The sequence below is a fragment of the Erinaceus europaeus genome, chromosome 3 (assembly GCF_950295315.1).
Source record: "Erinaceus europaeus chromosome 3, mEriEur2.1, whole genome shotgun sequence".
Lineage (NCBI taxonomy): Eukaryota > Metazoa > Chordata > Mammalia > Eulipotyphla > Erinaceidae > Erinaceus > Erinaceus europaeus.
The window spans coordinates 124,485,608-124,509,755 of NC_080164.1; the positions used below are offsets into that span (position 1 = coordinate 124,485,608).

General features: G+C 37.0%; 2 protein-coding genes across 9 annotated transcripts in view; one reads left to right on the forward strand and one right to left on the reverse strand.

Moving 5' to 3' along the window:
* BTC (betacellulin) overlaps nucleotides 1-24,148 on the reverse strand; it is a 543,453-nt gene that overhangs the window by 489,871 nt on the left and 29,434 nt on the right. For 4 of the 8 annotated variants that reach the window (XM_060187871.1, XM_060187870.1, XM_016186750.2 and 1 more), the window contains 4 exons: nucleotides 14,743-14,860; nucleotides 9,306-9,452; nucleotides 6,757-6,867; nucleotides 4,730-5,058 (listed from right to left, as the gene is read on the reverse strand). In XM_060187871.1, the coding sequence (XP_060043854.1) occupies nucleotides 6,759-6,867; nucleotides 9,306-9,452; nucleotides 14,743-14,860 (374 nt within the window). In that variant the 3' untranslated portion in view covers nucleotides 4,730-5,058; nucleotides 6,757-6,758. Of the gene's footprint in view, nucleotides 1-4,729; nucleotides 5,059-6,756; nucleotides 6,868-9,305; nucleotides 9,453-14,742; nucleotides 14,861-24,148 lie in introns of those variants that run through there. The other 4 variants (XR_009549001.1, XM_060187867.1, XM_060187869.1 and 1 more) reach the window with 4 other exon arrangements.
* LOC132537537 (acyl-CoA-binding protein-like) lies at nucleotides 2,497-2,759 on the forward strand. The gene has a single exon (XM_060187873.1). It carries the CDS (start codon nucleotides 2,497-2,499, stop codon nucleotides 2,716-2,718), a length of 222 nt encoding a protein of 73 aa, XP_060043856.1. The 3' UTR covers nucleotides 2,719-2,759.

Sequence of the window (24,148 nt, forward strand, 5' to 3'; positions counted from 1 at the left end):
ATATTGTAAGTATACTGACTTATTTCATGGAGCCCACAATGGGAGCAGAATGAAGCTAATCTTAGAGGATACACATCATGGCCATAAGGAAGTTTGTGTCACATCTCCAATCTTTTTTGATCTTCCTTCTTTTGTTATCCTGAACTACACTAATCAAAGTTGGAATGTCAACATCAAAATACACATTTTTATACTCCAGAAAGCACAAAGAGGTGAACTTCAGTTCAAGTTCCAGATCCTTCTAGAATTACCCAAATTGGCACAAGTTCATTAAATGCTCATCTTGGAATTACTAAATGTTGTCACTGTTGTCACTAGTGAGTTTCAAAGATGTGACCAGACTTTTAGACAGACAGTTTTAGAGGTATCCACCACACTCTCAAGTTTTCAGTTTATAAATAAATCTATGGCCAGAATGGACCATTTAAAATGTATTTACTTTATTCTTTTTTTGAATTTAACATTTTTTTTTTTCCAACTAGAGCACTGCTCAGGGATTGGACCAGGGATCTTTGAGCTTCAGGCATAGAAGTCTTTTGCATGTCATATCCCTGGCCCTTATTATTTAAAAAAATTATCACATATGGGAGTTCCACATGAGATACATGTACAGACAGTGAAGGAGAGAGAAAAAGATACAGAAGCTAGAGCACGGATCCTGGTCACTGGACTCAGTAATTATTGACAGAAAAAGAAGAGAAATTAGCAAATCACGAACTACTGGTTTTTCAAGTTTGAGGGATAAGAAGAGAATAGATCGGGGAGATTCCGGAAGATGGTGGAATGAGAAGCTGCTAGTGACTTGAGCTCCGACAACATCTACTAGAAACAGTAGGATTTTTTGCCTTTAGCAGGATAGTCAATAAGGAGTCCTAGCGGTGACACCAAGGAGGTGACTATAACTCAATTTGGGTTAGAAAATAGAGTAAAAAGAAAGGAAAAAAAATTTTTTTAACTGCTATACCCGAAGTGCACCCCTGACAGCCCCCCACCCCCATAACCAGTCCCTGGGTGCCAGAAATCTGCTCCTAGCAGGCTCCCCTGCTGAGCTTCTTTCTTTACCAAAATTCCTGTCCCACCAGGGGGTGTCATTCATTCTAATTCTATTCCTTTCTGAAACCCCTGGCCTATCTTCTTTCTAAGTGGCCAATTCCACTTAGAAATATTCCACCAAGCAGAGCCTTATTGAGACAGGGAAAGACTGCCAGAGGGTTTTTTTTTTTTTTTTTTTTTGCTTTATTTTCTCAACAATCAGCTGCCTCTGCTCAGGGGGCCTGAAGCAATCTGGATCCATCCAAGCTGAAGACAGGACAGGTTTTTTACTCTGTTCTATTTTATTGTCAATACTAGATAAACACGTACCCCTTTCCCCCTCTCCTTCAGGTTGACCAGAAGCTAGAGCACCTCTTTTTAATTTTTTTCATATTTATTTATTTATTAGCTAGAGACAGGCAGAAATTGAGAGGGAGAAAGACAGAGAGACACCTGCAACCCTGATTCACCACTCACAAAGCTTTCCGCCTACAGGTGGGGACTGGGGGCTTGAACCTGGGTCCCTGCACATTGTAACATATGTGCTCAACTAGGTACGCCATCAACCGGCCCAAGAGCACCTCTTTTGTACATGTAGTGCTAGGGATTGAGCTAAGGACCTTACACATGGAAGCCAGTGAAGCCATTCCTGAACCATATTTCAAATGTATGAATGAGTCTCTTTAAATAGAAAGTCTTAAAAGAAATAATACATTTATTTCCATCAAAATACCAATACAAAATTCCTCAGTAAGCTTACATTAGTTCTGTTTTAAAAATATATTTTATTACACCATAATATTGACAGTTTACATAAACGAGATCATTTAATACATGTAAACTAATTATAAGTGATGTTCTGTAAGGACATAAAATTTACGTTTTTTTTCCTTGACATCAAACCTAATGAATTTCAATAACATATTTAGCATTTTTAAATAAAAATAAGATCCCAAGACTGAATTGATTTGTCAGAGTACATTGGTAAACCAACTTCAATTCAGGGAAAAAATATTTACAATATATTTTTTTTTTGTTTTTTAATGCTTTAACAAGTGCTTTCCCTAAGTAACTTAGTACCAATGAAGATTATTCAGTCAAGAAGTAAAGTCCAGGGAGATTCAAGAATGAGCCCTGGAAACTTTTGAAAATAAAGTACACACAAAATGGATTCATTGGTTATAATCCTATCCAAAGATGGCCACTAAGTTAGGAAGGGAAAAAAAAAAGACTTAAAAAAATCATCAGTTTGACTTGATTCATAGCTACATATAAATATAAACTACTGATATTTTTGTGTTATATATAAACATAACCAGTATCACTGTAGACACTGTGTAGTAGGAGATGACACAAAATTCTACTTCTTGAAAGCGCTGCCAGTTGGCTCTGGAGCTGTCCCTGCTCTATGCACACCGCCGCCTCCTCAGTCTTCACTCAGTCCTCGGCTGCATCACTGCCAGCATGTCTCCGACTGACTTTGAAAAAGCTGCTGAGGAGGTGAAGAACTTCAAGACCAAACCAAACGATGAGGAGATGCTGTTCATCTACAGCCGCTACAAACAAGCAACTGTAGGTGATGTGAATACAGAACAAGCTGGGATGTGGGACTTAAAAGGCAAGACCAAGTGGGACTCCTGGAATGAGATAAAAGGAACTTCCAAGGAAGATGCCATGAAAGCTTAAAACGACCAAGTCGAAGAGCTAGAGAAAAAATATGGAGTATAAGGGACTGAATCTGGCTGCTAGCCACACAGCCACACATTTCATCTAAACTTTTATAATGCCTTGCTCTGTTTTTTCTCATGTGGTGACTAAAGTGAAGTAATGAAAATAACCAGTTAACCTGATTAAAAAAAAAATTCTACTTGTTTAGATTTTTCACTTTGTGTATGGAGTCTACACTTGAAAAGGAAAATTTACAGAGATCCTAGAAATAATAGTAAATTTGCTCATAGGCACAAGAAGCAAAGAATAGCAACTTGGCGATCATTTTGCATTGGTTTTGTAAATTATCCACTGATTCAAGGTTAAAAAGTTTCATGTTCTGTAGAATATTGGGTAAATGGAGATTTAGCCATTTCAAGTTTAAGAAAGTCTTTCTTGCATTGAAGAAGCATTTGGAATGATGATCCCAAATAATAGATATTTAAGGTGATGATTCCACTGTACCCAAATTTACCTGATAGCAATCACAGACACTGCTGCTTAAAACAACAAAATGAGGATGTTGTCACAACCAGTTCCTGCCTGGTTGCTACTGTACTGTCACTGAGCATTATGCTGGGATAGAGTTATTTCCAGATTGTACACATAGTAAGCATAAACACTTACCTATGTGTGAAGACTGTCATGCATTTACTTGCCATTTCTACCAATTACCCTAGCTGTGGGTCACATTTGTTTGTTTTAGTCATGTAAGAATTTATTTGTGGCACTGAAGATATACAAAGGAACAAAGAAGTGTAGCAAAAGTCAGCAATACAGAGAACATGAGGAAAAGAAATATAGGCCATTGGGGGTATGGATTGGCCTGCCAATGTCCCATGTTCAGTGGAGAAGCAATTATAGAAGCCAGACCTTCCTCCTTCTGTACCCCATAAAGATCTTTAGTTCATACTCCCAAAAGCATAAAGCATAGGGAACCTCCCAGTGGAGGGGATGGGATATGGAAGTCTGGTGGTGGGAAATGTATGGAATTGTATCCCTCCTGTCCTACAACCTTGTTAATCATTATTAAATCACTAATAAAACAATGTATAGGCCAAGATTCACTATTCTGAGTCTCTGCAGGAAAATGACTTTCAGTATCTCAGTCATGGAGAAACATAACTCAGTATAAAATCTTGTATTATATTAGCAAGTTAAGTTCTGACCAAGCAAAATGAGTTTGGGTAAATCTAGGTTCAAATTTTAGGTCCTTCAGTTCCTAATTTTGTAAATCTGGGTTACACTGATTAATTTCTTTGGATTTGTTTCTATATATTGGAAATGAAAAATCATGATAGGTACCTTGTAATTTCTTAAAAGGATATATATATATATATATATATATATATATATATATCAACCTTTTAGTATATGTTATATGTTCACCAAGTAGTAGCTTTATTAAATTTCTTAGAGCTAAACTAATTCCTATGTTTCTTTTTTTGCTTAACCAGCAATGCTGGTGATAAAACTTACCTAGGAGTTCATTAAAATTTCCCTCTTTAACAGTCTGGAGAACTCTATAAAGGCTAGAAATGGACCTACCCTATGATCCTGCAATTCTTCTCCTGGGGATATATCCTAAGGAACCAAAGACATCCATCCAAAAAGATCTGTGTACACATATGTTCTTAGCAGCACAATCTGTAAAAGCCAAAACCTGGAAGCAACCCAGGTGTCCAACAACAGATGAATGGCTGAGTAAGTCATGGTATATATACACAATGGAATACTATTCAGCTATTAAAAACGGTGGCTTTCGACTGCTCTTGGATGGACCTTGAAAAAAATCATGTTAAATGAAATAAGTCAAAAACAGAAGGTTAAATATGGGATGATCTCACTCTCAGGCAGAAGTTGAAAAACAAGATCAGAAGAGAAAACACGAGTAGAGCCTGAACTGGAAGTGGCATACTGCACCAAAGTAAAAGACTCCTGGGTGGGGGTGGGGAGGATACAGGTCCACAAAGGATGACAGAAGACCTAGTGGGGGTTGTATTGTTAAATGGAAAACCGGGAAATGTTATGCATGTACAAACTATTGTATTTACTGTCGAATGTAAAACACTAATTCCCCAAAAAAGAAATTTTAAAAAAAATTCCCTATTTAACAATGTGTTTTCCCCCAATTGTCAAACAATAATTACATTACCTGTTACTATTATAAAACAGTAGTAAACATTATTAACATTACAAACAAAAAATACATCATTTAAAATTCATTTCTGCTAGCTATTTTCCTGAGGCAAAGTCTGTCCATTTTCAAAAGAATGAGGCATTTTTAGCTTGCCATCAGCCTGGGAGTACCTTCATAACCTGTAGGAATAAAAGGGAAAAAAAGAGCAGACCATTGAAATGAAATATACTATGCCATTATGAAAAAAATAGACTTGTTTTCAGTTCATCAGTGTCATCCTGGCATTAAGGTAAGGAGAACATTCTAATTTCTTGATAAGCATTTATCCTACCCTATTAGTTCATTGGAAGTTTCTGGAAATAGTGATTCTTTGCATTGCATAAAGAGCTATAGAAAGTCATTGCTCTCTTGCCATATGTGACCTGTTTCAACTGAACTCTGCTATGACTTATGAGGAACTAACCAAGAACCAAGCTAACTTGTCAAACAGTGAATAGAAAAAGAGATGTTTCCTTGAACCTCTGGTTCAACCAAATATGAAGATTACCTTCCCTCTGCCACTTCGTGTGAGCCAATATCCTTCCTTCCTTCCTTCCTTCCTTCCTTCCTTCCTTCCTTCCTTCCTTCCTTCCTTCCATTTAAACCAGTTTGGTTAGGCTTGATGCTATTACGACCAAAACTATACTAGCTGATCATGCCAAGTTCAGCTCCCTATGTCCCCCTGGAGTGTATCTATGCACTGCTGTGGGGGCTGGCGCTACATACACTATTAGATCACAAAGCCTCATTTTTCCTACAAATTCTGCTTGGGTTTGGCTATTGGAAGGCATTGCTGAAGATCTGAGGGCAGGAAGAGAGAAAGTTTAGGGATAATGTTTTGTTGTGTTGTGTTTTTTAACATTCCCTGCCCCCTTTCTTGCTGAGGTTCCATGCAGGGCTACAGTCCCACATAGTGAGCAGCCATAGTGCCAAGGCAACACTCTCTACAGTACTTGCAGGGAAGGAAAGGAAACTGTCTACTGCCATTGCCAGACTCCAAGAGCCACAATGTTCTTGATGGTATGCTCTATACTACCCTTCCAGTCTCCTCATTAAAATATTTTTATTGGGAGTCAGGTAGTCGCGCAGCAGGTTAAGTGCACATGGCACAAAGCACAAGCCCCCCCCCCCCCACCTGAAGGAGAGTTGCTTCACAGGTGGTGAAGCAGGTCTCCAGGTGTCTGTCTTTCTCCCCCCCCCCCCCCGCCGTCTCTGTCTTCCCCTCCTCTCTCCATTTCTCTCTGTGCTATCTAACAACGATGACATCAATAACAACAACAATAACTACAACAATGAAAAACAACAAGGGCAACAAAGGAGAAAATAAATATATTTTTTAAAATATATTTTTATTGGATCTTCTATGGAGACTTGTGATTCTTGGCCTTTGTGAGGTATATAAACTAAAATACTTCTTCCATTGTCCAAAACTGAGAGAAAATGTAAAACATCCACCATAACCATACAGATTTAGAAAGCAGATTGCTTAGAAAAAGTATGCATATGCATAAGCCCATTCTCCCAAACCTATCTTTGTCACATGCAAAAGATATCAAGATAATGTATTTTATTTGGTTTCAGATTCTATTTTAAAATTCTATTGTTTTCCATATATTTTACAGATTTTTTAAAAAAGCATTTGTTCACAACATCAAAGAAGTGTAGCTTAATACTATACTCACCACAAAAGCTCTGCTTTCTCCCACACTACCTACAGGTTCAGATATTTTTAAACATAATCAAACTCCAACCAATGACTTACTAGATGCAGTTAAGTCCCACTTTATCAGATAATACCATGGAAGTGGTTTCCCATCTACCAAGTTTATTACACTTACCATTAAGCAATACTAGTCTCTTGTATATCTTCATTATTTGGAGATATATCTTTACCCAGAGTTTCCATTTCTTCTTCTTTTTTCTTTCTTTTATGGTGTTTCCTAAGAGGACTCAGAAAACAAAATGTTATCAATTAGTATGGAGTTTTTAGTTCATAAGGACATAAAATTCATCATCAAGAGAGTCTGTGTTTCTATTAAACAGTTAAAATGCGTAGGTTCTTTTCTTGGTAGGCATCTTAAATTTCTTTCAACCCGTCAGTTTCTCTAGATTAAAATAATAGTTATAATAGGACACAGTATGGATAGAAAATAGCTACCTGAACAGCAAAAACATTATACCTGATTGTGATTAGCACAAGAAAAAATTTTGGATCAAGTCACTTTACAAAATAAACTAGCATACAGTATCTAAGGTGTGAAAAAAATGTATGAATTAGAAACAGTCATGAGAAAACCAAGTACAGGCAGACTCTAGATAGTGTTAAACTTCTAGGTATATTAATTTTTAAAAAATGTGTTAGATATTCTAAACTGCAGATTAGGTTTCTTAAAGAATAATTCAGAATTGATGTAATGATAGTCCTAGTCTCACTTCTGTACCAAACTTGGCATCATAGTCATTTTTGCCCAAAAGTTGATAAAATTTAGAATATTTTTCCAATATTATAACTAGAAGGAATACTATATAGTTCCCGACTTAATCTTAAATTTTTCACAAAACATAAAGTTTAAGGATATTAAGAAATTGTCTTATGTTTAATAGCAGGAACAAAAATCAAATACTCTAAACTCCTGTTAGTCTGTTAATGCTTTACTCCCAAGAATAGTATATAGAAAGTAATAATGAGACTCTTTGTTCTGGCACCATAGCCCAAAAGGAACCTTTGAAAGACTAAACTCTCTTCAAGACAAGCTTGGGTGGAGGAGATAGCATAATGGTTATGCAAACAGCCTCTTATGCCTGAGGCTCAGAGGTCCCACATTCAATCCCCTGAAACACCATAAGCCGAGTTCAGCAGAGCTATGGTAAGAAAGAAAGAAAGAAAGAAAGAAAGAAAGAAAGAAAGAAAGAAAGAAAGAAAGAAAGGAAGGAGAGAGAGAGAGAGAGAGAGAGAGAAGGAAAGAAGGAAAGAAAGAAAGAAAGAAAGAAAGAAAGAAAGAAAGAAAGAAAGAAAGAAAGAAAGAAGAGAAAGAAAGAAAGGGGGAGTCCGGCGGTAGCTCAGCGGGTTAAGCGCACTTGGCACAAAGCACAAAGACCAGCATGAAGATCCCAGTTAGAGCCCCTGGCTCCCCACCTGCAGGGGAGTCGCTTCACAGGCGGTGAAGCAGGTCTGCAGGTGTCTCTCTTTCTCTCCCCCTCTCTGTCTTCCCCTCTTCTCTCCATTTCTCTCTGTCCTATCTAACAACGACGATATCAATAACAACAACAATAATAACTGCAACAACAATAAAAAAAGGGCAACAAAAAGGAAATAAATATTTAAGAAAGGAAGAAAGAAAGAGAAAGGGAGGAAGAGAGGAAGAAATTGGTACATTAAGAAAATACCTTTTTAGGTAGTTTTGCTATGTAAATAAGTGAGGCTACTCTCTCATATAAAGTATAGATAATGAATACAAATCAACTTGCAACAAAAAAAAAAAGTATCCAAACCATCTGGTAGACATTGCGACTATCTATGGTGGTTATGGGGAGGGAAGGGCACAGACTTTGGTGGTAGGTGTAGTCACACACACACTTAAAAGTGAAATGACACCCCTAAAAAACTTAGAAATTGTAAGCCTTATAATTATAAACTTATAATTAAATTATGAATGTAAATTTTAAAGAAAGAAAATTAATTGTTTTAATGTGGACAAGAGAATAATGTGTTTTGTTTCTGTCTTTCAAAGGTATTATATCATATTAAAGTTGAAGAAAATAAGATTGGGGTTCTAAAAAAAGAAAAGATAATTTTATTGATTCTACTAACAAATTTCCATCAAATGACTGAGGTTAGGATTAAATAGCTTCTTTTAAAATTAAGTTATAGCTGATATAATGTATTAGTGTTAGGTGTGAAACATAATTATATATATTAAAATGATCACAGAATAGTTAACATTGGTCATTACACATAATTAGAAAAAATGCACTGCTCTTTCAATGAAAACCTTTATATAATCTTCTCTTTTAGTGATTTTCAAATATATATATAACTGTGACCTATAGTCACGATGCTGTGCATTTTATCCCTAAGACAAATTTACTTTATTATTGGATATCTGTACCTTTTGACCACCATCACCTATTTCACCCACCCTATTTTTAAAATCAGAATATTTATACAAATCCTATTTTATAGCATAAATATTATAATCAATAAAATGAAAGAAATCATGTATTGTGTGCTTTATTATAAATACTTCAGTATAAATAAGGGCAAACTTTAAAATGTGATCAATTAAAATCAAATTGTATAGGAAAAAAAGGAAGGAAGTTTGGAGGTTAAGAAAGGAAGGAACCAAAATACAATTTGTCAAATGTAGTTACATTTTAAAATACTTACTGACAACATGTACAGACACCAATCACCAAAATGATAAAAATTACCATAACTGCTATCAAACAAATCACCAAAATCTGCCCTCTATCTCCTCTTAGGTAAAACACATCAACTCTTTCACATCTTGCTCCAGCATAGCCATCATCACAACTATAAAAAGAAAACGAGACAAGAAGATGAATAACACAACCTCTTTAAGAATGTCTACTATATCTTTTCTAAAGACTTAGCACTGATTTAATTCCTCAAGATTAAAAAAAAGGACACAATTCCTTTAACAACATTTTATAGCTATACAACACTGTGTTCATGAATAATTTCATTTACTTGGTTTTATTTAAAATCTGTCATCACTTGCACATTATTAACAATACATATATTATAAATAAGCAAGGATAATAATTTACTAAAATACATTTTGAATTTTTAGATTCCAAATTGAAAGGAAAAGAATAATAAAACCCTCTTCATAGTATTCCTAAGTGCTTAAGGACCTCCATGAAAAGGAATTTTTTAAAAGTGCCTAAGATTTCCCATTTGATCATAGGGCAATAGAAAGTTGCAATGTGCCCGAGCTCCTTCCTCTCTTAACACTAATGAGTTTCATTCCTAAGATTTACAGAGATAATGCTGTTCTATTACTTTTATATTTATCATCACCCCAATTATATCCCTCCAAAGCACAATATGTTGTGTTCTCTCTGGCTGCTTTATCTGATCCTCTAAGACCCCATTTTCAGATCTATACACCATTCCCTCCACTCTGTCTACATGGCTTCTCATTTCCTCTGGCTCTTTTAAAGTACAGTGACTAGAATTCACCAAACTTTCAAACAAGGATTTCCTTCAAACTCCCAGTGCTCTTTCAATTGAATTCATCTCAGTTTAGCATATGATCTAGTACTGAGATTACAGTTATCATCCATTTGCCCAGCCGTTGAAGACTTGTGTGAGCCAACATCTGTTATTTAGGGACTATTCATAGCATTATGTCAGATGTACACAGAAATTTTGAGTGAGAACATTTTAAAACTGAAATTACATATTGTAGCATCAGTTCATTTGTATTAACAAATACTTCTTTTTTTCTCCTTAAGTTAGTCCAAACCACACAGGTAATGATCAAACATAAATACATAAATCTTAGAAATATGAAATCATTCTTTTTGAAATTATTTCTGTACAATCCTATTTTTGTTTTTGTTGTCAGCAGTGATATTTTAAATACAGGACCTACTGCCAGGCTTTTCTATAGTTTATAACTGATAAGAGACATGTTAAGTTAATACCCGTGAAGTCTATATTCCTCAAGTCAGGAGATTCCTTAATGCCTTAATTGTAGTTGATACAACACTTCAAAAGATTTAAAAAAAAAAAAACTTAGTTACAACCATTATTTGGAAGGTGAGGCTTAAAGTAAACAAAGGAGAGAGGATGCCTAATGTCACCTTGTACAAAACAACCTGGATGGTTGTGGAAACCTTGCTTTCTGCAAAACAGGTAGGTAACTTCATTGCACAGGCAAAACAAGCACAGACCTAAGAAATATCTCAAAGTAGCTCATAGGGCTGGAATAGGGAGAAAAATCATATTTAATTGCATGTGTGGAAGAGAGATTCTTTTAAGGTGATAATTAGAATCTTATAAATATAGTGTCTTCCAATTGGTTTGAATTTTTAACAAATTTACTAAATGTGACAATTTAAAACAATAGTATTCTCCATAAAATATACAGATATTACTTGATGCTCTTTTAAAATGTTTTTCTCGGGGGTCGGGCGGTAGCGCAGCGGGTTGCATGGCACAAAGCGCAAGGATCGGAGTAAGGATCCCTGTTCGAGCCCCCGGCTACCCACCTGCTGGGGAGTCGCTTCACAAGCCGTGAAGCAGGTCTGCAGGTGTCTGTCTTTCTCTCCCGCTCTCTGTCTTCCCCTCCTCTCTCCATTTCTCTCTGTCCTATCCAGCAACAAACGATATCAATGACGACAATAATAATCACAACAAAGCTACAACAACAAGGGCAACAAAGGGGGGAAGAAATGGCCTTCAGGAGCAGTGGATTCATGGTGCACATGGTGCAGGCACTGAGCCCCAGCAATAACCCTGGAGGCAAAAAAAAAAAAATTTTTCTGGGACCAGGCAGTGGTACACCTGGTTGAGCCCACACATTGCCATGGTTCGGGCAGGGGAGACAGCTTAATGGTTATGCAAACAGACTCATGCCTGAGGCTCCTAAGTCCCAGGTTCAATCCCCCCGCACCACCATAAACCAGAGCTGAGCAGTGCTCTGGTGTTTCTCTGTGTGTGTGTCTCTATCTCTATTAATCTCTCTCAAAAATAAAATTAATAATAAAAAAAAATTAAAAAAAGAACCCAGGGTTCAACCCCCTTGCTCATCACTGACAGAGGGAATCCTTCATGAGTCGTGAAGCAGGTCTGCAGATGTCTATCATCCTCTCTCCCTCTCTACCTCTCACTCCCCTCTCAATTTCTCTATCCTATCAAATAAAAGTTAAAATGGTTTCCAGGAGCAGTAGATTTTTAGTGCCAGCAACAATCCCCAGCCATAACCCTGGTTGCAATAAACGAAATAATAAAATGTTTTTCTAATTAAAAGCTCTGGATTCCGTGGTTTACCCATGCCTTAACAGAGTTTCTCATTAAGCAGTACTTGGTGCTAGTTATAATCCAATGAAATCATGCCAGAAAATTAAACTTAACACAGCCACTTTTAATGGCTCTCATGTCATTTTACTTCTCATCAAACCACAGCATATCAGCTAATGGTCATTTTCAATCAGTGTGTATATCTTTAATATGGAAGAGAAAGAGGGGAAAAAAAGGTCAAATATATACTAGATATTTATTACTAAACAAATATTTTTATTTAATAGCCATCTTGTAAAATAAAATCTTAGATATTTAAAAAGATGTTTAGAGCCCTTAAAAACTCTGCAAAATCAGCATTTATAATCCTCATTCTAAAATACTCAACAGACCTAAGAGATTTGTAAGAACTGACTCAATTGATCCTTATCTATTTTTTTTTTATAGGAAAGAGAGAACTTGAGAGGGGATTGGGAGGTGAAAAAAGAGAGAGATGCCTGAAGCCTTACTTTACCACTCCTAAAACTTCCCTTCTATAGGTGAAGACTGGGATCTTGAACCCAGGTCCTTGAACATCATAAAATGTATGCTTGATCAAGTGCTCTATCATCTCCCCCGCGTCACTTTGTCCTTATAATAGTCTTTAAGGCAGAGGTTATTATTATCAACCCATATTTTAGCCAGAAACACTGAGATCTCATTTCAAAATCTCTGAAAGCACCACTCTGCTTTTTCTCCCTACTATTGACTATTCCTGAGCTCAGAAGATATACATAGTTCAAATTCAGGACTTGGTTTTGAAATTTAGCATAGTACTAGATGGATTGTGATAGGAGGCTTATTTATTTATCAGGAAATTTTGAGCACCTAGTATATACCAGGCACTATGGTTAACACTGGAAAACACCAGTGAATATTTTATCGGTGATGCTCAGTAGGACCAACCCATCACAAACAAGACATTCAAAGGAGCCAGTAGTTATGCTCTAAGGAAAAATGGTCTTTCGGAGAATATAACTAGATGATAACAGAAAACATTGAACTCGTGTGTGTGTGTGTGTGTGTGTGTGTGTGTGTGTGTGTGTGTGTGTGTCTGAGAAGAAATCAATGTAGGGCTCCAGAAGAAATTGACATTTGAGTGGCATCTTAAAACGTCCTTAAGGATAAGCTTCCCAAGACCGAGAATAACTTGTACAGTAAGTCACAAAATGAGATATGGAATTTTAGAGATCGTCTGAGAATAAGGTGAGTGATATGGTTAAAGAGTTAAGCCAGGTTCAGAGGAGTGATAGAGCCAGGAGAATGGACTTTAACCTCAGAATGAAAGGGGTCAGCTTTTATTGACCTGAAACAGGTAGATTACACGCTGGGGTTTTCATTTTAGAAGGCAGAAATACTTAAGAACAGTAATTCTGCAAACATAGAGAACAGCTGGAAAATACACTAGATTAGAGAGAACTAGTAATTAAAACTCAGTATGTTATCTTAAGCTAGTGGACAATTAAATAGAGTTTAAAACATAGCACTATGGTTCTCAACATTCAGAAACACTTCCTCATTTCCTTACATTAGTAATTCTTGCCATCCTATAATTATTATCCATGTGAATTTATTTATTTATTTAAATTTTATTTTGTTTTATTTATTGGATAGAGATAGCCAGAAGTTGAGAAGGGGAGACAGAGAGAGAAAGAGACAGAGAGACACTTGCAGCACTGCTTCACTTGTAAAGCTTTCCCCCTGCAGGTGGGGACTGGGGGGCTCGAACCCAAGTCCTTAAGCATTGTAACATGTGCTCTCAACCAGATGCGCCACCACCTGGCCCCGTGAATTTATTTTTAATTGAACTTCATTATAATTAAAACTTGAAGAAGTCTATTAAGCCTGAAAGGTGCCTTTAAGTGTATGGAATTACTATTCTGAGATACATGTGAAAAAATGTTTACTAGGGAAACAGTACAGAAGAACCTAAACATTTCATGAACTTTATGTCAGAATATATTTCAAACATTCACTTCTTTATGAGCGAGGATATGTGAGAGAGAGAGAGAGAGAGAGAGTGAGAAAGAGAGAAAGAAAGAAAGAGAAAGAGAGAGGAGAGAGAGAGAGATCCAAGCAGTGAACCTGCCACCTCTGGGGCTTCAGACATGTGCTGTAGCTTTGTCCCCGGTCTCTTTAGGCCGGAATTATATGTTTTTATATGATAAAAATTCTCAGATGACATTGAAAGGAGAATCTGCTTTGAAGAAAATGAATATTTTTTAAAAATGCAAATAACCAGTTTGTGCCTAAGTAAAATTAAACTTGGACTCATGATCTCCTACAAATTGGAAAACAAACCTTTCTCCCAGTGTACTACTGTACTAAACAGGCTTTGTAAACTCCTGTTATAACTAGTAATTTAGTAAGTAGTAAATAATAATTCTCTTGCACTTAATTGATACCTGTAAGAGGAGTTTTTAATGTGGCAAAGCAAAGAAAGTCTAACATGCCAGAAAAGTTTGTTTTCATTCAAATTTCTCGTGAGATTTACTTAAGCTGCAAAGCATCTTTAACACTGGATAAGAAAAATTATTTCTTATGTAAAGGAATAGAGGTCAAATTCTGTTCTCAAAATGGATCAGGACTATCTTGCAAGCTCCTGCTTCCAGAGGAAAGTTTCTCTTAAGTAGGCCAGTTTCTCCACAAGTTGCTACTGAACAACCCCTAAACAAATGGGAGAAGGGCAGGACCAGGCAGCACTGTGTCCTCACAGATGGTCAGCTTAGCTCAGACTTTCCAGGCAGCACAGTTCTGCACCCTTTTGCTTACTGGCTGTGGGAGCACCACTTACACACAGGAGGGCTTCTGCTCAGCCACCACAAAGCGACATCTCCCGTTGATGCAGTAGTGCTTGTATGGCTTGGGGCACCTAGAGAAGTGGCCTTTCTGTTTGGATTGTGTGGTAGCAGCTGAAAAAAAAAAAAAGAAAAGAAAAGCAAGAAAAACATTCAATAAATAAACTCACTTTAAATGAACATTTTTTAAGTAAGATCACAGGCCTGTTTTTCCTACTAGTTTCTTTTTCTTTTCTCCCTTCCTTTCTCCCTTTCTTTCTTTGCTCCTTTCTTTACTTTTCCATAGACTATGGTCCAGGATAAGTTTTCCTTCTCCACAGGAAGAAATAAAATTCTGATTTGTGGCCCCAAAATAGCTCTAGAGATTAAGTCATAGAGTATGGTGAGAATGTTTCACATGAATTAATGGTTTAATTGAGACATGTTCTCTGAAATGGAGTTGTTTACAGGGGAAAGCACAGTTGTGGTAAGAGAGGAAGCAGTTCTTTCCATGAAGATTATCAGACCCCGTGACAGTATTGAAGAGAGGTTTTTCTTTTTATTTCCATTTCCCTTTTCCTCTTTTCTTTTCTTTTCTTTTCTTTTCTTTTCTTTTCCTTTCCTTTCCTTTCCTTTCCTTTCTCTCTCTTTTTTCTATAAACATAAATGAATAATGGCACATACTGAGTGTCTGATGTTAGTCATATGTATATATGTTCATTTAATGGTCATAACAGCCTTGTGAAGTAAGAACTATTTTAACCCTTATTTATGGATGAATAAAGCCTAGCACACAAAGGTTAACACACCTTCCAAATCGCACAGACAGTAAGTGGCAGTACTATAGCTCAGCCCCAAGTGACCCTGCTCCAGAGTCCATGTTCACAGCAGTTCTGGCCAGGCACTGTGCCAAACCTGCTGTTCAGGTGGTATCTGTCCTCTGCCCTCAGCCCTATGCTCTCCAGAAGTCATGCATGCCTAAATGAGAGATTACCCTTCTCATAAGACCTCTGAATGGTTTCTATTGCCCTTCAGAAGAAAAATAACCAGAATTTCAGCTCTATACTAAGTCCCTTGTCTAATCTGACCCACTGTTTCAGTGAGGAACAGCAATCTGTATATCTCCCTCATCACTCACATGTAAGAATAAAACTCAACAAATAAGAATTGTCAAGAGAGACAGTAGAAAAGCAGTAACTAGTTTTTTCCATGCATTGTCTTTCAACAGGTATGTGCCTGCACTCAAGGCAACAACAGCTAGATAGCCAGCTCTAGCCCAATGTCAGACTGTCCACATTAGTGGTGGGATTCATGGAAGGACCAACAACTGGCAGGACTCACATGCTCATAGATCTAGGAAGACCTTGATTTTCATTTCAGAAGCGCATTTTACAGCATGCTTGATATGACACCTGGCATCCCCACATTAAACAATCCTTTTATTAATAACAATGACTACTGAACTTTTTAATTAATGTTACAAAATAAGTAGATATAATTGTCCAGGGAGGGGAGCTGCAAAGGACTCTAGATGATCTATCTATACACAGCAAATTCCTAAATACCAGGTCACAGTACAGAGTTGAGTTTCAAAGTGTGAAAGAATGTTGCTTGAGGAACTGGCTGACCTGGTTTGGGTTGATGACTTGATTACTAGCCATGCTGACTGCTCACACTTGCCAGATATTTGCTCCTTTGTATGCCAGTCAATGGGACTTATTGAAATTTCTTCCAGAAGTAACTGTTATCTCAAGGGCAAGAATTTGTGTATTTTGGTCAATAAATCAATTAGTCAACTTCCCTGAGTGTTTTTTAATTGCAGAGCCTTGAAACAAGTATTGAAAAAATATCAAAGGAGAAAAGGATATCATAAATCATTGTTTTAATTTGGTACAATAGAAAACAATGGAGAGGACTGGGTGGTGGCACATCTGGTAGAACACACATGTTAAATATGCAAAGACCAGGATACAAGACCCCAGTCCACACCTGCAGGGGGGAAAATTCATGAGTGGAAAAGCATTCTCTCTCTCTCTCTCTCTCTCTCTCTCTCTCTCCCCCTTTCCATCTCCCCATTCTCTCTCAAGTTTCTCTCTGTCTCAATCCAATAAAATAAATAAATTAAAAAGAAAGAGATGAAGAATACATAACTCATAAAAGCAGTCATAGTAACTGTATAAACATTGTGGTACACTGGAAACAGTGGGAAAAACACTTGTTTGAGAGCACATAAAACAGTGTCATTTTTAGCCTTGCCTTTTCTTTGCTGTATGGGTTTGAGTAGACTAATGAAATTATATGAGCCTCATTTACCATCCTTGAGCTGATGATGATAAAGGCTCAAGTAAAAACCACATGCAGAAACTTCTAGTGCCTGGGAAAATAATGCTCTCAATAATTTAGTGAATTCTAGAACTTGGAAATTCTCATTAGTTCTAACAGAAATCCTACATTAGTATGAAAAGTACTTATCTAAAAAAAAAAAAAAACAAAGACAAAAAAACAATTTTTGGAAAAATGTTACTTAGTTTAGTCAAAGGTAAATAAAATTTTAAATTATTAAAAAGTATCAACACCAAAAGCTCAACATCCCATATTCACAGATCTAAGGCAGAGAGCATGGAGGCAGAGTTGAAGGAAATGGAAGTGACATCAAGGAGTGTGACCAAAGATGTCTATGAAAAGAAGCTATGCCTGTAGGCTAAAGTGTTTACACTTGAGCTACAAGGCAGAAGAGGACTGAAAAAATAGTTTTATGGATTCATTTAAATGGTAGATGCAAAAGTTAAACTATGAAGCATCTGAATAATGTATTAAATCAGAGATTGCACACTGGATTAGAGTACAAAGTTGCAATGAGCACAGGAATGGAGGACAAGGAGATGAATTTAAGAGAAAGAAAATAGAAAAGCCTGCTGTACTTCAGAAAGCTCTTTCTTACTTTGCAAAGCAGACCTGACTTTGAGCATAAACCATACAGCTTTATCAGCTTTATATTCTGAGCGCTACTAATTCCTCTAGTGGTTGTGCCCCTTTAAATGCAGTCAGACTTTTAATACACGCTGTACAGAGCATGGCACCAAAAAGCCTCCTAACCAGTAGCTGCTGGGTACAGTGATTTGATCAGTCTCAGTTCATCCAAGCAACACAAATCCATGCCAGGGAAATAGTTGCCAGACCCTGTTTTGATTGCTCACAGAGTTCTCTGCTTTGTCAAATAAGCATGCTCTTAAATATCCCCCAGCAGTGTTAGGATTTAATAAACACTTCCTTGCCACCAGGCAGAAAATGTTCGGTGCTTTCTCCATGAAATTTTAAAATGAAGAAGAAAAAAAAATATATATATATATATACATATATATATATCACATCAGCCCCCTCAAATAAGACTGCATCATCCTCTTTCATTTCTCATGGAAATTTACCAGCATCCCCCTTTTAAAATGAAATTAAAATTCTAGTTGCTTCATCTAATATTCATCAAGGTCACACTACCTGAAAATCCAACAACTGAAAGAAATCTAACATTTTCTACCTGTCACATTATCTGATGACATAAGGCACTGAATCACAAAATCTATGTTTTTCCATTCCAGAGATGTTTATCAAGAAAAAAAAAAGCAGCAAAAGTTAACCCTATGCAAAAAGAATGCTTAATTCCATGTGTCCCTCTGTTGAGAAACGAATGGTATGGTCTTCAAATTGTGACTCTCATGAAGACTCTCCTGAAACTGGATTAGTAGAACCTAATTCATCTTTTTTCTTCCCCACTTACTCTTTCCCAACCAGATTCCAAAACCAAAACATTTCTCTGCGAGTGAGACATTATAAAACTGCATCCTCTATTGAGCCAGGTAACGAGGCAAACTCAGAAGTGAGTGGGCATCACAAGTGCTAGTTCTCAATCTTTTCACAAGATACAATCTTCCAAAGACTCTACAGTTAATTACATAAGGAACCATGAGGGTTTTATTATTCTTATTATTTTTTATTGCCACCAGGGTTATCACTGGGGATCAGTGCCTATATGACAAACCCACCATTCCCAGTGGCTTTTTCCTTCTTCCTTTCTTTCTTCCTTCCTCCCTCCCTTCCTTCCTGACTCCATCTCTTTCTTTCTTTCCTTTCCTTTCCTTAATTTTTTTCTTTCATTTTATAGCACAGAAAGAAATTAAGAGGGGAAGAATATATGAAGATGGAGAGAGACACCGATAGCACTACTTTACCACTCATGAAGCTTCCTCCTACACATAGGGACTCAAGGCTAAAAACCCAGATCTTTGTGCATGGTACTGTGTGTACTCAACTGGACAGGACACCATCTGTCCCCCGGGACACACATTCTTTTTTTTTTTTAATTTATTTTTTCTGGTTTGATTTTTTTTTTTTTAAGAAAGGATAAATTAACAAATCCATAGGGTAGGAGGGGTACAACTCCACACAATTCCCACCATCCAATCTCCATCTCCCACCCCCTCCCCTGATAGCTTTCCCATTCTCTATCCCTCTGGGAGCATGGACCCAGGGTCATTGTGGATTGCAGAAGGTGAAAGGTCTGGCTTCTGTAATTGTTTCCCAGCTGAACATGGGCATTGACTGGTCGGTCCATACTCCCGGTCTGCCTTTCTCTTTCCCTATTAGGGTGGGTCTCTGGGGAAGCAGAGCTCCAGGACACATTGGTGGGGTCTTCAGTCCAGAGAAGCCTGGCCGGCATCCTGATGGCATCTGGAACCTGGTGGGACACAATTCTATACTCATGATTTGAAGAACTATTATTTAAAATTTTTCAGTTGGAGAAGTGGCTCATCAATAAAATAACAGCCTCACATACATCATCCTGGGTTGAGTCCACTGGCACCAAATGTTAATCTGCATGTGTGAAGCCCTACAATCTCTGACACAGTGTTTTTGAAAAGTTCATACTACCTAAAGTGATCTACAGATTAAATCCAACTCCTATGAAAACCCCAGTGATATTTATTTTATATAAATGAGTAAAAGAAATTCTAAAGCCATGTGAAACCACAAAGAACTCCAAAAAATAAGTCCATATAAAAATACTGAGAAAGAAAAACAGAGCTGGAAGCAATATATTTCCTGAGTTTAAAATGTATTACAAAGTATAATTATTAAACAGAACACTCTAATACTCAAATACTGACATAAATAGATCAATGCAACAAAATAGAGAGCCCCAGAAAAAGACCCATATATATATTGTTAGGTATTATTTGATAAGGGTGCTTAGAATACAAAATTAATATAGAACAAATGATACTGGGAAAAATAGGTATCCAAATGCAGAAGAATAACATTATTTCTTCTCCTTCTCCCTCTCCTCTTCCCTCTCCCTCTACTCCTCCTGTTATTGCCGCCAAACTTAATGCTGGGGCCCAGTGCCAACACTAAGAATCCACCCCTCCTAATGGCAGTTGTTTTTCTTTATCTTTTCTCTTTTTTTTCTTTTTATATTTTTTAGGATTGAGATAAATTAAAACAGGAAGGAGAATAGAGAAGGAGGAAGAAAAAGAAACACCTGCATATCTGTTTCACCACTTGTGAAGCTTCCTCCCTGAAGATGGGGAGTAGGAGTTCAAACCTGGATCCTTGAGCATGCTAATATGTGTGCTTAACTGAGTGCACCACCATCTGGCCCCATATATCATATTTTTATACCATGCACAAAAATGTTGACTCAAAATGAAATAAAATATGGGAGCTGGGCAGTAGAGCAACAGGTTAAGTGCACATGGTGCAAAGCCCAAGAACCCCATAAGGATCTCTGTTCAAGCCCCCAGCTCCCCACCTGCAGGGGAGTCGCTTCACAGACAGTGAAGCAGGTCTGCAGGTGTCTATTTTTCTCTCCCCCTCTCTGTCTTCCCCTCCTCTATTTCTCTCTGTCCTATCTAACAAAGCCTACATAAATAACAACAATAACTACAACAATAATAAAACAACAGGGGCAACAAAAGGGAAAACTAATAATAAAAAATTTTTTAAAAGAAGAAATAAAATCTAAGCACTGCCCTAAAAATACATTAGAAAATTTTCTTTTCTTTCTTTTCTTTTCTTTTTCTTTTTTTTTTTTTTACCAGAGCACTGCTATGGTAATTCAGAATACTGAACACGGGAGTGTAAGGCATGTGAGTCTCTGCATAATGATTTTGCTCTCTCTGCTGCCTGAAAAAAAATTTATTGGATTGATATGGATAATAATTTCTTGAATATCATACTGAAAGTATAAATAGCAAAACCGAAAAATAAACTAATGATACTATGTCAGACTAAACATTGTTTTCACAAAAAGAGAAATAATTATCAGAATGAAAAAAAAAACAAACCGAAAGTGTGGGAGAAAATTATTGTAAGCCATGCATATATGATGTGAACTAGAGTTCTTCACCCAAAAAACTGGATTCACATTCTTTTAAAATCCACACAGCACATACTCAAGGATAGACCACATGTTAGTCCACAAAGACAGTATCAACAAATTCAAGAACATTGAAATCATCCCAAGTATCTTCTCAGACCACAGTGGAGTAAAGCTAACATTTAACAACAAACAGAAAATTACTAAAAGACACAGAATTTGGAAACTTAACATCATACTGCTTAAGAACTGCTGGGTCAGAGAGACATTCTAGCAAGAAATTCAGATGTTCCTAGAAACAAATGAAAATGAAGACACAAGCTGTCAAATATTTGGGACACAGCTAAAGCAGTACTGAGAGGGAAATTCATAGCCATACAATCACATATTAGAGAACAAGAAAAAGCTCAAATAAACAACCTTACTGCATGCCTTAAGGACTTACAGGAAGAGGAACAAAGGAACCCTAAAGGAACCAGAAGGACAGAAATCACTAAAATTAGAGCAGAAATAAACAACATCGAAAATAAGTGAACCATACAAAAGATCAATGAAGCCAAATGTTGGTTCTTTGAAAAATTAGACAAGATTGACAACCCCCTAGCCAGACTCACTAAAAAAAAAAAAAAAGGAAGAAGACTCAAAAAGAATTGTAAACCAGACCTTCCACCTTCTGCAACCCACAACGACCCTGGGTCCATGCTCCCAGAGGGATAGAGAATGGGAAAGCTATCAAGGCAGGGGATGGGATATGGAGATTGGGTGGTGGGAATTGTGTGGAGTTGTACCCCTCATACCCTATGGTTTTGTTAATTTATCCTTTCTTAAGTAAAGAATAAATAAATAAAAATGAATTGTAAACGATAGAGGAGATACCACAACTGACACCCCAGAAATCCAGAAAACCATTTGAAACTTCTGTGAAGAACTATACGCCACCAAGCTAGAAAATCTGGAAGAAATGGAAGAATTCCTAGAAGCATATGCCCTATCAAAACTGGATCAAGAAGAACTAAAAAACCTAAATGCACCAATCACAGACAAAGAAATCAAAACTGTTATTAAGAATCTCCCCAACAACAAAAGTCCTGGACCAGATGGCCTCACAAACAAATTCTACAAAACCTTCAGGAAACAGTTAATACCTATACTTATAAAGCTTTTTCAAAAGATGGAAGAAACAGGGACACTCCCTTCCACCTTCTATGAAGCCAACATCACCCTGATACCAAAAGTAGATAGGGACACAACAAAAAAGAAAAACTACAGACCAATATCTCTGATGAACATAGATACCAAAATATTAAACAAGATCCTGGTCAACAGGATACAGCAGTATATCAAAAATATTGTTCATTATGACCAACTGGGATTTATCCCAGGAATGCAGGCTGGTTCAACATACGTAAGTCGATCAATGCCATTCATCACATTAATAAAAGCAAAACCAAAAACCACATGATTATCTCAATAAATACAGAGAAAGCCTTTGACAAAATCCAACACCCATTCATGAACAAAACACTGCAAAAAATGGGAATAGATGGGAAATTCCTCAAGATAGTGGAGTCCATATATGAGAAACTTACAGCTAAACCTCATACTCAATGGACAGAAGCTGAAAGCATTCCCCCTCAGATCAGGGACTACACAGGGATGTCCACTATCACCATTACTCTTCAACATGATATTGGAAGTTCTTGCCATAGCAATCAGGCAACAGAAAGAAATCAAAGGAATACATAGTGGAAAGAAAGAAGTCAAGCTCTCACTATTTGCAGATGATATGATAGTATGTATAGAAAAACCTAAAGAAGGAGTCAGGATGTAGCACAGCAGGTTAAGCGCAGGTGGCACAAAGCACAAGGATCTGTGTAAGGATCCGATTCGAGCCCTGGCTCCCTACCTGCAGGGGAGTCGCTTCACACGCAGTGAAGCAGGTCTGCAGGTGTCTGTCTTTCTCTCCCCCTCTCTGTATTCCCCTCCTTTCTCCATTTCTCTCTGTCCTATCCAACAACGATGACAACAATAATAATAACTACAACAATAAAAAAACAAGAGCAATAAAAGGGAATAAATAAATAAAATAAAATAACTTTTTCTTTAAAAAAGAAAAACCTAGAGAATCCAGCAGAAAACTACTGGAAGTTATTAGGCAATATAGCAAGGTGTCAGGCTACAAAATCAATGTACAAAAATCAGTGGCATTTCTTTATGCAAACACCAAATCTAAAGAAGTAGAAGACATACAGAAATCACCTATTCACTGTTGCAGCAAAATCAATAAAATACCTAGGAATAAAGCTGACCAAAGAAGTGAAAGAATTGTATACTGAAAACTATGAGTCACTATTCAAGGAAATAGAAATTGATACCAAGAAATGTAAAGACATCCCATGCTCATGGATTTGAAGAGTAAATATCATCAAAATGAATATTCTCCCCAAGAATTTAACACGATACCCATCAAAGTGCCATCAAGCTTCTTTAAGAGAATAGAACATAGACTGCAATCATTTACCTGGAACCAGAAAACGTCTAGAATTGCCAAAACCATCTTGAGGAAACGAAACAGAAATGGAGGCATCACACACCCAGATCTCAAATTATATTATAAGGCCATCACCATCAAAACAGCCTGGTAATGGAACAAAAATAGGCACATAGACCAGTGGAATAAAATTGAAAGGCCAGAACTAAACCCCCACACCTGTGGACATCTAATCTTTGACAAGGGGCCCCAAAGTATTAAATGGAAGAAGGAGGCTCTCTTCAGTAAATGGTGCTGGGAAAACTGGGTTGTAACATGCAGAAGAATAAAACTGAGACACCTTATTTCACCAGAAACAAAAATCAATTCCAGATGGATCAAGGACCTGGATACTAGACCAGAAACTATCAAATTCTTAGAGGCAAACATTGGTGGAACACTTTCCCACCTAAACCTCAAGGACATCTTTGATGAAACAAACCCAATTGCAAGGAAGACTAAAGCAGAAACAAACCAATGGGATGACATCAAATTGAAAAGCTTCTGCACAGCCAAAGAA